This window comes from Alosa sapidissima, chromosome 5 (genome assembly GCF_018492685.1).
Source record: "Alosa sapidissima isolate fAloSap1 chromosome 5, fAloSap1.pri, whole genome shotgun sequence".
Taxonomy (NCBI): Eukaryota; Metazoa; Chordata; class Actinopteri; order Clupeiformes; family Clupeidae; genus Alosa; species Alosa sapidissima.
This window is the reverse complement of record NC_055961.1, coordinates 28403616-28418975: the sequence shown is the minus strand read 5'-3', so window position 1 is coordinate 28418975 and position 15360 is coordinate 28403616. Positions and strand designations below refer to the sequence as shown.

The 15360-nt window shown below is 39.9% G+C and overlaps 1 protein-coding gene across 1 annotated transcript; it reads left to right on the top strand.

Annotated features, from left to right (window-relative positions):
- Positions 1 to 2841: 2841 nt before the first annotated feature.
- Positions 2842 to 6005, top strand: LOC121709757 (protocadherin beta-16-like). The gene is made up of 2 exons (XM_042093361.1): positions 2842 to 5268; positions 5964 to 6005. The coding sequence occupies exons 1-2, from the start codon at positions 2866 to 2868 to the stop codon at positions 6003 to 6005; spliced, it is 2445 nt and encodes an 814-aa protein (XP_041949295.1). The 5' UTR covers positions 2842 to 2865.
- The last annotated feature ends 9355 nt before the right edge of the window (positions 6006 to 15360 follow it).

Genomic DNA, 15360 nt, shown 5'->3' with positions numbered 1-15360 from the left:
GACATCACACCCCTCTGACACTAGATTAGGCCAATAACTGAGGTCAGAGCAGGCTCCTATGCTCCTCAGGTTTATATGTGGTGTGTTCCCCAGGTCAAGCATTGTATGTTTCCAGGGTCCTATGAATATAAGGCCTTTGGAGCATAGGGACCAGGGAACATAGGTTCACTTCATTTAGTGACCTTAAAGGGAAACTTGGCAGGATTTCCGCCTCTGCTGGAGAAATTGTGCATTATGCTATTTCAAACTGTGGAAAAAGGTAACGATAAAGCACATGGATTTGTTTACAAGCTAGCAAAACGGTTAGCATAAGTTTGGCAGACAATGTATATGTTACAAGGTAAGAAACACGATTTAAAACGAGTTTCTTGTTTCTCACTTCTCTTTCCGGGACGGTAGTCGCAATGTTGCAAGGTTGGTTTTCCGCCTGGGGACGCTAGGGGCAGTGGGAAAAGTCACCATTTTCACCAGAACAGGTCATTTAACCATCCAAATGATTTCTAAACGGGTTTATTATGTTGAAATAGTTGCCAAGTTCCCCTTTAACAATACCACTGAGCAAAGGAGACCAATTGCTGGTCCAATGGAAAGGCAATTAATGGCATTGGAAGTATGGCAGTAGACTTGCATAATTAATTAATTAATTATAAAATTAAATAATACAATGATAAACAAACAGACAAACAACATCCCTTTTTGTAACATTTGTGGTTGCTGTTGTTGTATTGTAGGGTGGTGTTGTTTACACTATAGTCATAATAGTGTGATATAATGCCTTTTCTATGTAAAAATCGGCACACTTATAATATAATAGAGAATTGCAGAGGCAATGTTGAGTATTGTATTGTGATACAAAATTAAAAGTAAAGAACAGACCTGGGACAATGTCCCCTTATCAGCTCTGACTGGAATTTATTGAAAATTAGATGATTGCAAAGTGAAATGTGTGAAAATCCCTAAAATCGGACTATGTTGTTCCCCAACGGTCACAATTGTGACCAAGCATAAAACACTCCTTTTCACCCACTTTTTCAGGACAATTTGAAAAAATAGTAATTGATTACTTCAAAGGGTTACTCAAGACACATGATTTTGATATATTCAAGTCTGGGAAAAATTTGGGATTAATCTCCTCATATGTATCCATTAATGGAGACACAGGGGTGATCCATGCTGTGAGGGCCTTTGACTATGAGCAGTTCAGAAGCTTCAAAGTTCAGGTTGTAGCCAGAGACAATGGTTCTCCTCCACTCAGCAGCAACGTGACTGTGAGTGTGTTCATAACAGATGAGAATGATAACTCTCCTCAGATATTATACCCTACTCCAGAAGGAAACTCCTTCATGACTGAGATGGTTCCTAAAGCTGCTCTTTCTGGCTCGCTGGTCTCCAAAGTGATCGCTGTTGATGCTGACTCTGGACAGAACGCGTGGCTGTCGTATCAGATTGTGAAGTCGACTGATCCGGGACTTTTCACTATTGGTCTCCACAGTGGAGAGATCAGGGCTCAGAGGGACATTTCTGAATCTGACAGCATGAAGCAGAACCTTGTGATCTCAGTGAAAGATAACAGACAGTCCTCTCTCTCTACAACCTGTGCCGTATATTTACTCATCTCTGATAACTTGGCTGAAGTTCCTGAACTAAAAGACATGTCTTATGAGGAGAACAATTGTAAACTCACATCTTATCTTATCATTGCTCTGGGTGTTTCCACCTTTTTTATAACGTTCATTATCTTTATTGTGGCTTTGAGGATTTGCCGAAGAAGAAAGCCAAGACTACTGTTTGATGGAGCAGTCGCCATTCCAAGTGCATACTTGCCTCCAAATTACGCAGATATGGATGGAACTGGAACTCTCCGTAGCGTTTACAGGGTCACGTACGAGTGAATTCAAGTGTGTTAAATCATACAATGACAACACGCTGCGTTTGGACAGCACATTACCCAAACACAACATTGACTTTAGTGAAGATTCATCTCTGCTTAAAATTGAAACAAGTGAGGTAAGCGGAATTTCATATCTGATACCATTTATTTACTCCTTCAAAGTCATATTTGTTTTTTCAGCTTTTTTTTCAGACACTTAATGTGAACATAATGTAGTTCAACTTAACTGATTACCTACTTTACTGTATGTTATTGATTCCTTTGTGAGTTCACATTGCTGATAGATTTTTTGAAGTCTGCTTCAGTGTGATCAAGGGATGTCTGTAGTCAGATTTTCAGTGACTAAATGTTTTGAAAAAGGCACAGCATTATCTGCTATGTCCATGCTTGTTTTCTTTTCTTTTTTTAGTTTCTCTTTTTTTAAGATTTTGCATTTGATATGTGCCTTTCATTGGGTTAGAAATGTTAAATTAATGGATTGAAGTTAAAATGTTCCCATTTTAATAGAACAATGTTATCTTTGGATATATTATAGTATATTTGGAATGAATGAAATCCGGGAAACAATATTTCAGCTTATGGTGGAATAATTTTAGAAAAGTGATAATTTTATATAACATGATATCCTTGGTGTTCATTGTCAGCGTTTTTATCCAGTATTAGGCTACTACGTGTATTTGTTTAAATCCACTAACGTGTGAGTTCCTTTCTCTGTAGAAAAATTGCGCACATCTTAAGTGACTTGTCATTTTCTCTTCAACCACCACGTGTCGCTATAGGATAAGAATGGAAATATATGGTTTATTCTAGTAGATGAGAAGTACATCAACACCCATTCTGGCATTTCGCCGTGGTCTCATTATTCCGGCTTTACGTTTTTGGTGTACGGGAGTATTTTGTTTTTAACTTGTGAATATTCTCCTTTGCCATTGTAATCAAGAAATACCATGGATTATAGACCAGTGTATCGTTACATGGGAGAACTATGGCATGTTTTTATTCCTTTTTTGTTCACGATTCCTTTCTGCTTTGGAGATGTACGATTATCTATGATGGAGGAGCTAAAACGAGGATCTGTGGTGGGGAAAATTGCTCAGGATTTAGGAGTAGATCTGGGGGCCTTCCATGCGCGGAGTCCCAAAATTGAATTTGATGGAAGTACGCGTTATTTCGACATCAATCCCCAGACAGGGGAGCTGGTGGTGAACGACCGGATAGATAGGGAGGAACACTGCGGACAAAGGCCGTCCTGCAGCCTACAATTTGATTTCTTTTTAGAAAATCCTCTGGAGCTGCATCGTGTTGTGGTCGACATACATGATATCAATGACAACCCTCCTTCGTTTCCTAATGAACAAATCAACTTGGAGATAGGCGAATCTGCAGGAACGGGAGCTCGGTTTTCTATTGATGAGGCCCTTGATCCAGATGTAGGAATAAACACGGTTCAGGGGTACAGCCTTTCCCCCAACGCCCACTTTACTCTTGCAGTTCATACCAGTGCGGACACAGGTAAATACGCAGAACTAGTCTTAGAAAAAGAGTTAGATCGTGAAAAAGAGGACACAATATCCCTTATTTTGACAGCACGTGATGGCGGCAATCCGCTGAGGTCAGGGACAGTAATGATACATATTCAGGTTCTGGATGCAAATGATAACGTACCTGTTTTTACTCAAACAACATACAGAGTGAATGTTGCTGAAAACGTGCCGCTTGGAACATCAGTCGTTACAGTTAATGCAAATGATGCAGACGAAGGGGCAAACGGAGCAGTTACATACGAATTCAGTCATGTGTCGACCAAGGCTAAAAATGCATTCACGCTTGACCAGAAAACTGGAGACATAACAGTGAAAGGACCATTAGATTTCGAAGAAAATCCATCTTTTGAAATGCGCGTTAAAGCCAAGGATGGGTCTGGTCAAGCAGCATCGTGTAAAGTAATTGTAGATGTAACAGACGTCAATGATAATGTCCCTGTTATCCTGATCAAGACATTAAAAACTCCTGTCTCAGAAAACGCGCCCATCGGCTCAGAGGTGGCTATTATTTATGTACAAGACAAAGACACGGGTCCTAGCGGCAAGGTGTCTTGCTCGATTCAGCACAGCACTAAATTTAAATTGAATGCGTCAATTAAAAACCACTTTTCTTTAGTCACTGCTGATTACTTGGACCGTGAAGTTGAGTCAGAATACAATATCACAATCACTGCAACTGATGAAGGCACTCCTTCTCTCTCGTCCTCAAAAAATATACATTTGGTGGTTGCTGATGTAAATGACAATCCACCTGTGTTTGAAGAAATGTATTATAGTGCATATGTGACTGAGGATAACAAACCTGGCTCCTCTGTCTGTTCTGTTACTGCGAGAGACCCAGACTGGAGACAGAATGGCACAGTGTTCTACTCTCTGTTGCCCAGTGAGGTCAATGGTGTTCCTGTCTCCTCATATGTATCCATTAATGGAGACACAGGGGTGATCCATGCTGTGAGGGCCTTTGACTATGAGCAGTTCAGAAGCTTCAAAGTTCAGGTTGTAGCCAGAGACAATGGTTCTCCTCCACTCAGCAGCAACGTGACTGTGAGTGTGTTCATAACAGATGAGAATGATAACTCTCCTCAGATATTATACCCTACTCCAGAAGGAAACTCCTTCATGACTGAGATGGTTGCTAAAGCTGCTCTTTCTGGCTCGCTGGTCTCCAAAGTGATCGCTGTTGATGCTGACTCTGGACAGAACGCGTGGCTGTCGTATCAGATCGTGAAGTCGACTGATCCAGGACTTTTCACTATTGGTCTCCACAGTGGAGAGATCAGGGCTCAGAGGGACATTTCTGAATCTGACAGCATGAAGCAGAACCTTGTGATCTCAGTGAAAGATAACGGACAGCCCTCTCTCTCTACAACCTGTGCCGTATATTTACTCATCTCTGATAACTTGGCTGAAGTTCCTGAACTGAAAGACATGTCTTATGAGGAGAGCAATTCTAAACTCACATCTTATCTGATCATTGCTCTGGTGTCTGTTTCCACATTTTTCCTCACTTTCATCATTCTCATTGTGGCCATAAGGATTTGCCACAGGAGAAAGCCCAGACTGCTGTTTGATGGAGCAGTAGCCATTCCCAGTGCATATTTACCTCCCAACTATGCAGATGTTGATGGAACTGGAACTCTCCGTAGTGCTTACAACTATGATGCCTATATGACCACAGGGTCACGTACCAGTGACTTCAAGTTTGTAACAACCTACAATGACAACACTCTGCCTTCTGGCACCACTCTGAAGACGAGTCCAGGAGACAACAGTGACTGTCTGAACTTCACTTCTCTTGACTTCCCTGAGAATGGATCAAAATACTCCACTCTGGTAAATCATTTTAATCTCTTTTTATTAGATGATATTTTACAATAATAGATTTTGCTTTATATATGTGGTCATGTTCAGAGATCGTCGGTAAAGGCAATATTTGGCCTCCCCCCCCCCCCCCCCTAAACATTCCCCATTATTTCCAGTGAACTAATTTCTATTGTTTTATAAAATCAGTGGATACTATGAGTTATTGGGGATTCCTGTGAGTCATGTCAAACAAGTCACTTTGCAGTGTCAGAATGAGATACCTCAGAGCAGTATGACAAGGAAATTGCTGATTTAATACAGCCAAATATAAATTAGTGTCTGTCTGCTTGTCTATCCTGTCTATCCACCTGTCCGATTGCTACATCAAAATAGTCTGTTTTCTTTGAGCCATTTTGGATTGCTAGATGAATCCCTAACAATGTTTTGGATCCAACCACAGCAGCCCTTTGAAACAACCATTAGAATAACTTTGTAGATGATTCATGATTTTATTTTTTTTACACAAACAGGATTTTCCCCTGCTGCATCTGTGAATAATGAACACAGACAATATGAGCAGTAAGCACACACAGACAGCAGTAGGTAGCTATAAATGTGGCACCTGTGGAGCAGTTGGGGTTAGGTGCTTTGCTGAAGGGCACTTCAGCTATGGAGCCTAGCTTTGTGCTCAGCCCCCCTGTTCACATTTTTTCCTACCAATCCAGAGAATTGATCGGGTGACATTTTCATCCCAAGCCCACTTCTAAAGACTCTAGGCCAACTTACCATACCCTCCTGCATGAACTGAACCTTTTTAGAAAAAGGTTTGTCTATGTTATTTTTTCTTGGTTTGAATGAAAGGTGTAATTACCCCCGTCTTTGATGATATTGCACACCTACAGTGTCATTCTGAGAGTGTCTTTGATAATATGTAGTGCACCTAATATACTCCAAGGGGCGCTATTTACCAACTTTAGCCATTTACAAACGCATCCACACCCCTTGATTTAATATTACAGTGGAAACTGGGCTATCCGTGAACGCGACACAAACGACAGAACCTCTTATGTGGTAGGGCCAGTGTGTAACTCTAAAATACAATTATCAATACATTTTATCTCTGCATTGTTATATTACATTGACAATCAGGCTACGCTTTGTTTGTTTCGAGGGCACACAGGTCGATCATTTTGTGATAACATGATGAGGGGATCCGAAGGGAATTTACATTTCCTTACCATGATATGGATGGCAGTCTTTGTTTTTTTGCACGGTTGCAATTGCGATCTGAGCTATTCTGTACCAGAGGAAATGAAGAGAGGAACATTGTTTGGAAATATAGCAAAGGATCTTGGTCTCGCTATTAAAAGATTGTCGGATCGTAAGGCTCGGATTGACATGGAGAGTGAAGACAGGCGTTTTTGCGAACTTCAGAGAGGAGAACTGGTTATTGCAGAAAGAATAGACCGCGAAGAGCTTTGTGGGTCGAAGCCATCCTGCACGTTAAATTATGAATTGGTGTTGGAGAACCCCTTGGAATCGCATCGGATTACTCTGCAGATTGAGGATATAAATGACCACTCACCTCGTTTTCCGAAGAGTGAAATTAAACTGGAAATCAGAGAATCAGCGATTAAAGGCGCACGTTTTCCTTTGGATGAAGCGCATGATTCCGACGTTGGACGAAATGGTATTCAAACATATTCCCTGGAGAAAAACGAATATTTTACTCTATCCTTGAATTCTCATTCTAACGGACGAAAGTATTGCGAGCTAGTTTTAGATAAAGAGCTTGATCGTGAAGTGCAGCAAGAAGTGATATTGTCGCTCACTGCTAGTGACGGAGGCTCTCCACAAAGATCTGGTACTGCAATCATACGTGTTATTGTCCTTGATGCAAACGATAATCTTCCGATATTCAGTGAAACCGTTTATGAAGTCAGTCTACCTGAAAATTCTCCTTTAAGTACAGTGGTTGTCACCGTAAGTGCTACAGATGCAGATGAAGGAGCAAATGGAGAGATAACATATGAATTTAGTCATATATCTGATAAAGCGATCAGGATGTTCTCCATTGATGAAGTTACTGGACAGATTACAGTTATTGGACCTATAGACTATGAGGACCAAAATGAGTATGAATTATGGGTTAAGGCAAAGGATGGTGCAGCGTTGGCATCGAATGCCAAAGTTGATATAGAGATTACAGATGTAAATGACAATGCACCTGTGATATACATCAAATCACTTAATGTGCCAATCCCTGAAAATGTAGCCGCAGGAACTGAAATAGGGATTATTAATGTCCAGGATAAAGATACAGGGGGAAATAAACAGATCCGCTGTTCCATTCAGCAGAATGTCCCTTTTAAATTAAATCCATCTATTAAAAACTATTACACACTAGTTACAACCTCAGATTTGGACCGTGAACTTGTAGGTGATTATAACGTGACAATCGCAGCGACTGATGAAGGCTCACCACCATTGTTTTCCTCCAAGACTATTCATCTCTCAGTATCAGATGTAAATGATAACCCTCCTGTATTTGCAGAGCAGTCCTACAGTGCATATGTGACTGAGAATAACAAGTCTGGCTCCTCTGTCTGTTCTGTTACTGCGAGAGACCCAGACTGGAGACAGAATGGCACAGTGTTCTACTCTCTGTTGCCCAGTGAGGTCAATGGTGTTCCGGTCTCCTCATATGTATCCATTAATGGAGACACAGGGGTGATCCATGCTGTGAGGGCCTTTGACTATGAGCAGTTCAGAAGCTTCAAAGTTCAGGTTGTAGCCAGAGACAATGGTTCTCCTCCACTCAGCAGCAACGTGACTGTGAGTGTGTTCATAACAGATGAGAATGATAACTCTCCTCAGATATTATACCCTACTCCAGAAGGACTGAGGACCAACTCCTTCATGACTGAGATGGTTCCTAAAGCTGCTCTTTCTGGCTCGCTGGTCTCCAAAGTGATCGCTGTTGATGCTGACTCTGGACAGAACGCGTGGCTGTCGTATCAGATCGTGAAGTCGACTGATCCGGGACTTTTCACTATTGGTCTCCACAGTGGAGAGATCAGGGCTCAGAGGGACATTTCTGAATCTGACAGCATGAAGCAGAACCTTGTGATCTCAGTGAAAGATAACGGACAGCCCTCTCTCTCTACAACCTGTGCCGTATATTTACTCATCTCTGATAACTTGGCTGAAGTTCCTGAACTGAAAGATATGTCTTATGAGGAGAGCAATTCTAAACTCACATCTTATCTGATCATTGCTCTGGTGTCTGTTTCCACATTTTTCCTCACTTTCATCATTCTCATTGTGGCCATAAGGATTTGCCACAGGAGAAAGCCCAGACTGCTGTTTGATGGAGCAGTAGCCATTCCAAGTGCATATTTACCTCCCAACTATGCAGATGTTGATGGAACTGGAACTCTCCGTAGTGCTTACAACTATGATGCCTATATGACCACAGGGTCACGTACCAGTGACTTCAAGTTTGTAACATCTTACAATGACAACACTCTGCCTTCTGGCACCACTCTGAAGAGGAGTCCAGGAGACAACAGTGACTGTCTGAACTTCACTTCTCTTGACTTCACTGAGAATGGATCTAAATGCTCCACTCTGGTAAATAATTGAAATATTTGTTGCTCCATTGCTCCAAAATTCTCCCCCCTGGTAATTATTAATAGTGTGTCATATATTTTTGGATGTAATTTTCTGAGGAAAATGTTTGGTCAGTTATCTTTTTATTCAAAACATATCCTATTACATTTTTTCCTTTGAATTTTGAGAGAATATACACAAAGCACTTTTTTGTTAACTTCAGTTTAGTGTTACCATTAACTAGACTTTACCAACAGCCCAGTTTATACTGATAAGTTATTGACATGCCCAAAAGGTGTTTTTTGACTATGCTATTGGCAATGTGGCACAATGAAAGCATTGTTTACATTTTCTGTTCAGGAACACAGATCTATTGCATGAGCTGAATGGCTAGTGGGTATGATGGGCCTGTTTACCTGTAATTTGTACGGACAGATACCATCAACATTGATCTGGATAAGATATCAAAATTAGATAGAAATTAGATTAAAACTATGTTTAAAGCTGGCAATTTATTCCAGGATGTTGCTTTAAGAAATCATAGTTGTAGTTGTGTATTACTTGGTAGTTTTAGTTCTGACTTTTTTTGGCTTTGTTAATAGTTTGTTGTGAAAATGTGGTTGGCTCTTCTTTCACAACATCTTAATAGTTATGCCTTTATATCTTAACAGATTCAGCATTTTCAGTTTTGCCTAGCAAACATTTGAATTATACAAAATTATTTTGTGCAAAATATGATAAGATACTATCAGAATCAGAAGTGACTTTGCATGCATCTATTTGTTTGCATTGTTTCTTTAGTGTCATTCAGCATCCCATGCATATGCAATTTTAAGTATTTGGCACACATGATTTAATGGTAATGATTGTTTCATATTATAGTTTGATATTTCATCAAGTTGAAACATGGTGAATGGGAAAAGTTTGCGATAAATCAGATTTGTTGTAAGGAAAGAACATCACTCTGAGTTATAATTATGTAACAATTTAGTATGTGTTTGTAATTGATTGCTCTTGCTTTTAAAACATAAATGTACATTTCATCCAACGTTCATGAATCAGGTCTCACTAACCTGTCAACACAGATTGCTGGATAGTTTCTGTTGTAGGACATGGTATTCACAAGGAGTCAAGCAAACACATCCATTACAAATGTTTTACGAGACTAGTAACAGACTTCTCTTTAATATTCTTGATACTGTAGATATGTACCTGAGTTTCAATGAAAATATAACCTCACAACAATAGTCTGGTAGGCTTGCAAAACACTGCGATCATCAGTGTGTGATTGAGTTGACAATATGCACTGCAGTATACCAAAGGTACTCCGAGGGGCGCTATTGGCTAATTTTATTCCTTTACTAGCGCATCACCACCCATTGAATTAATATTATATTAGATTGTAGGACGCCCCTAAACACGACAAACCTAGATGTACGGGTCTAGCAATGCTGACGCGTTTTGATTTTTCTTAACGTAAAATCTTTCTCGAAATACTTTAGGTTATATAAGTTAATTAACGTGAGAACCCATACTCGGATTATTTGATTGACGGCAAAATGATGGACTATAAAGGATGTGCTGCGGTTTTCTGGATTGTATTTGTTGTAGGATTTGTGCGCTTTGGTAATGGCGATTTGAGCTATTCTGTGCCAGAGGAGATGAAGAAAGGGTCGGTGATTGGAAATATTGCAAAGGATCTTGGTGTCAGTATTAAAGGACTGTCGGATCGCAAGGCCCGCATAGACATGGAGAGTAACGACAAGCGTTTTTGTAATCTGCAGGGTGGAGAACTAGTTATAGCAGAGAGAATAGACCGCGAGGAACTATGCGGATCGCAGCCATCGTGCACGTTAAATTACGAACTGGTTTTGGAGACCCCTTTGGAATTGCATCGGATTTTTATACAGATTGAAGATATAAATGATAATCCACCTAATTTTTCTAAGGATGAAATCAAACTGGAAATCAGTGAAAACGAGGATAAAGGCAGTCGTTTTCTTTTAGATGAAGCACACGATCCAGATGTGGGGAGAAACACAATTCAAAGCTATTCACTAGAAAAAAATGACCATTTTACTCTAGCCGTGCATTCGAATTTGGAAGGAGGAAAATATAGCGAATTAATCTTAGACAAAAAGCTTGATCGTGAGCAGAAACAAGATGTTACGTTATTGCTAACTGCATCAGATGGAGGAGCTCCACAAAGATCTGGAACTGCACGTATACGTGTTATTGTCCTTGACGCGAATGATAATTTACCTGTATTTAGTCAGCCGGTTTACACAGTCAGTTTACCTGAAAACTCCCCTGTAGGTGCAGAGGTGATGACTGTAAGCGCTACAGATGCAGACGAAGGAGCAAATGGTGAAGTTACTTATGAATTTAATCGCATGTCTGCTAAGGAGACCAAGCTTTTCTCTATAGATGAGGTGACCGGACAGATAACTGTAGTTGGGGCCATAGACTATGAAGAAAAACATAAATATGAATTGAGAGTTCAGGCAAAAGATGGTGCAGGGCTGGCTTCTCATGCAAAAGTTAACATTGAAATTACAGATGTTAATGACAATGCTCCTGTGATAAATATTAAATCACTTAATGTGCCTATTCCTGAAAATGTAGCCCCTGGGACAGAAGTAGGGATTATTAATGTGCAGGATAAAGATACAGGAGGAAATAAACAGGTTCGGTGCTCAATCCAGCAGAATGTTCCATTTAGATTAAATCAGTCAATTAAAAACTATTACACAATAGTTACTACAGCTGAACTGGACCGTGAACTTATAAGTGACTACAATGTAACTATCACTGCTTCTGATGAAGGTTCCCCACCATTGTCTTCCTCTAAGACAATCCATCTATCTATCGCTGATGTAAATGATAATCCCCCTGTATTTGCAGAGCAGTCCTACAGCGCATATGTGACTGAGAATAACAAGCCTGGCTCCTCTGTCTGTTCTGTTACTGCAAGAGACCCAGACTGGAGACAGAATGGCACAGTGTTCTACTCTCTGTTGCCCAGTGAGGTCAATGGTTTTCCGGTCTCCTCATATGTATCCATTAATGGAGACACAAGGGTGATCCATGCTGTGAGGGCCTTTGACTATGAGCAGTTCAGAAGCTTCAAAGTTCAGGTTGTAGCCAGAGACAATGGTTCTCCTCCACTCAGCAGCAACGTGACTGTGAGTGTGTTCATAACAGATGAGAATGATAACTCTCCTCAGATATTATACCCTACTCCAGAAGGAAACTCCTTCATGACTGAGATGGTTCCTAAAGCTGCTCTTTCTGGCTCGCTGGTCTCCAAAGTGATCGCTGTTGATGCTGACTCTGGACAGAACGCGTGGCTGTCGTATCAGATCGTGAAGTCGACTGATCCGGGACTTTTCACTATTGGTCTCCACAGTGGAGAGATCAGGGCTCAGAGGGACATTTCTGAATCTGACAGCATGAAGCAGAACCTTGTGATCTCAGTGAAAGATAACGGACAGCCCTCTCTCTCTACAACCTGTGCCGTATATTTACTCATCTCTGATAACTTGGCTGAAGTTCCTGAACTGAAAGACATGTCTTATGAGGAGAGCAATTCTAAACTCACATCTTATCTGATCATTGCTCTGGTGTCTGTTTCCACATTTTTCCTCACTTTCATCATTCTCATTGTGGCCATAAGGATTTGCCACAGGAGAAAGCCCAGACTGCTGTTTGATGGAGCAGTAGCCATTCCCAGTGCATATTTACCTCCCAACTATGCAGATGTTGATGGAACTGGAACTCTCCGTAGTGCTTATAACTATGACGCCTATATGACCACAGGGTCACGTACCAGTGACTTCAAGTTTGTAACATCCTACAATGACAACACTCTGCCTTCTGGCACCACTCTGAAGAGGAGTCCAGGAGACAACAGTGACTGTCTGAACTTCACTTCCCTTGACTTCCCTGAGAATGGGTCAAAATACTCCACTATGGTAAAGTTTAATATTTTTTGTGTCTGTGCTTTCTCTTTATTACTTTATCCCAAGGAAGTTAATGTGCAATGTTTGCTGTCCTTTCAAGCACAATCTTTCAATTGAACTTTGTAGCTACTCCATTTCCAGACTTGTTTTCCTTTTTGGTGAAATTGCCAATATCACAGTTTGTTTCCTTCCCTGTGATATAGGCTTATCTTTAGTTTATTTGCATTTTCAGGAATATTTAAATACTCAGAGATATTTGCCTTGTTTGTTAATTTCCTATGAGGTATAATCTATAATTATATTGCCATTGCCTTCAGCCTTGTGGGTTTATGGCATGTGGTTCTTGCTGTTGTAGGTTTCGTCTGTGTTGTTGCTTTGTTTTTAGAAAGGAGAGTGTGTGACCAAATGACTTTTCAGTATTTTAGGGAGACTATTTGTGGAGGGGACATGATTGTATTTGATATCATAAAACATTTGTGAAATCACTGAATTGTATTCATGGGATCATGCAGTATTGTAAATGTGGAAACATTTGCTCACATTTTCAGAAAAACATTCTATCCTATAACATGCAAATACTTAAACACATTCAAACACAGTTTTATATCTTGTTTTCCCTTGTTGAGAAAGCAGTAGTTTGTTGAGGAAAAAAGCAGATGCTTTATTCTTTGGAGTTTACTGTGATTCACACTTATCCTTCTAGAATTTTCAAATTAGTAGCCATACAGGTAGAAAGATTTTCATGGGAAGAATGATGATTAATTGGATTTATCTGAATCATGGACTTAAGTGTGAAAGTCATTAGATTCTATATATTTTTTAATTTTTTGACAAGTTGGAGGCTTTGTTGATATTTTTGTCAGGGGATGATGGGGATGGCTTGGCATTTTATATCCCTATTCATATACTGTGTTCCTGGTTATGATCAGGTTTTTAATTTGTCAGATTTTGTGTTTGCGCATGTGAAAATCATAACCCGATTTCAGAACCAGGGACAAGCCCTTATCCCAGTTTTGAGAAATCCGGTTATGCTAGCAGGCAGGCTCAGCCTACTCCAAAAGAACCAGATTTCTCTGTGTTCATGTAAACACCATATTCGGAATATGATAGAAATCGGGATAAGTCTCACAGCTCGGATAAATGTGCATGTAAACCCAGAAACAATATTGTTTGTTTCAGCAAAACTGGACACAGTACTTCACACAAAGTGGAAGACTACTGTGACTTCATAGTTGTAAATTGTTTATAAAAATGTGTTGCTAGGTTTCCAGTACGCAAGGAAATATGTATTTATTTCCATTTGCACTTGCGCTTTGAGAAAAAAAAAACTATTCATATTTTATATCTCACCACTGCCTGTTGTGTCTAGGAGGATATGAGTATGCCGGGGAATGTGCATATACTGTAGAATAGGATCAGTAGAAGGACTGTAGAAGGATTTATTAGATGTGATTTATTAATGGTAATGCAACATTTCATCAGACTGAAAGACTATGCTTGAAAAAGTATAGTAGCGTACATATTTCTCTATTTTGGTAGTGTCTGTCTATCAATCTGTGTGTCTGTCCATCTGTCTGTCCTGTCTTGTCTCATGTTTGTGAAATGTAGGCTACCTAAGTACCAACCACTTAAAACTGGTTGTTGTATCAGTTATGTATAGTTGTTATGTATATTTAAAGATGATTTCAAACTGTAGCAGTTGTATACAATTGGGTAACCTTGACTAATGTTATTCTTCTAAAGCATAATTTAAGATAAGCAGTGATAATAAAACAGTTTGGAACGGAGATAGATATTGTACACATTATAACTTGCGTCAGCTTTCACTTGTACATGTTTTTTTAAAAAAGAGAACCTGTGGGAAAATTACACTGTATTTTAAGGTCATTGCCTTTTTTTTCTGGGCTATTCTGGAAACACCATGGAATGTCTAGCAAGGAAGGGTATTCACATACAACTACAGCACTTCAAATACATCCAATAAAAAGGTCTAGCCTACTACATGCAGTCATAACAAGATTATATATAATATTTTATTTCTGGAGCTGTATTAATATAAAACGATGATGACATAGTATGCTGCAGATCTAAACTGAGCCAAACTGAATGTATCCTTTCAGGATGTCTGCAGTATGTCAAAGTGTACTCCGAGTGGCGCCATTTACCCATTTTATTCTTTACCAAATACGTGCCCACCCCTTCATTTAGTATTCAATAGCAAATCCATATTATACATGGACAGGGCTTTGCATCAGATGTAACGCTACTTTCCTTTAGAAAATACGCGTTCGTTGGTCCTCAGCGAGGATATATCGTGTGAAGACGATTTTGTGATAAAACAATGAAGCAATTCGAAGGGATTTCACATGTCCGTGCTGCGTTCTGGATGACATTACTTGCTGCATTTGTGCGCATTTGTACTGGCGATCTGAGTTATTCCGTGCCAGAGGAGATGAGGAAAGGATCAGTTGTTGGAAATATTGCAAAAGACCTTGGTCTCAGTATCAAAGGACTTTCCGATCGCAAGGCCCGAATAGAAATTGAAAGA

What these genes read in the sequence shown, in the direction of transcription:
- LOC121709757 (XM_042093361.1), top strand. Translation starts at nt 2,866, where the DNA reads ATGGGAGAACTATGGCATGTTTTTATTCCTTTTTTGTTCACGATTCCT. An exon ending in GATCAAAATACTCCACTCTG is followed by an intron (nt 5,269 to 5,963) that starts GTAAATCATTTT and finishes CTACCAATCCAG; the next exon opens with AGAATTGATCGGGTGACATT.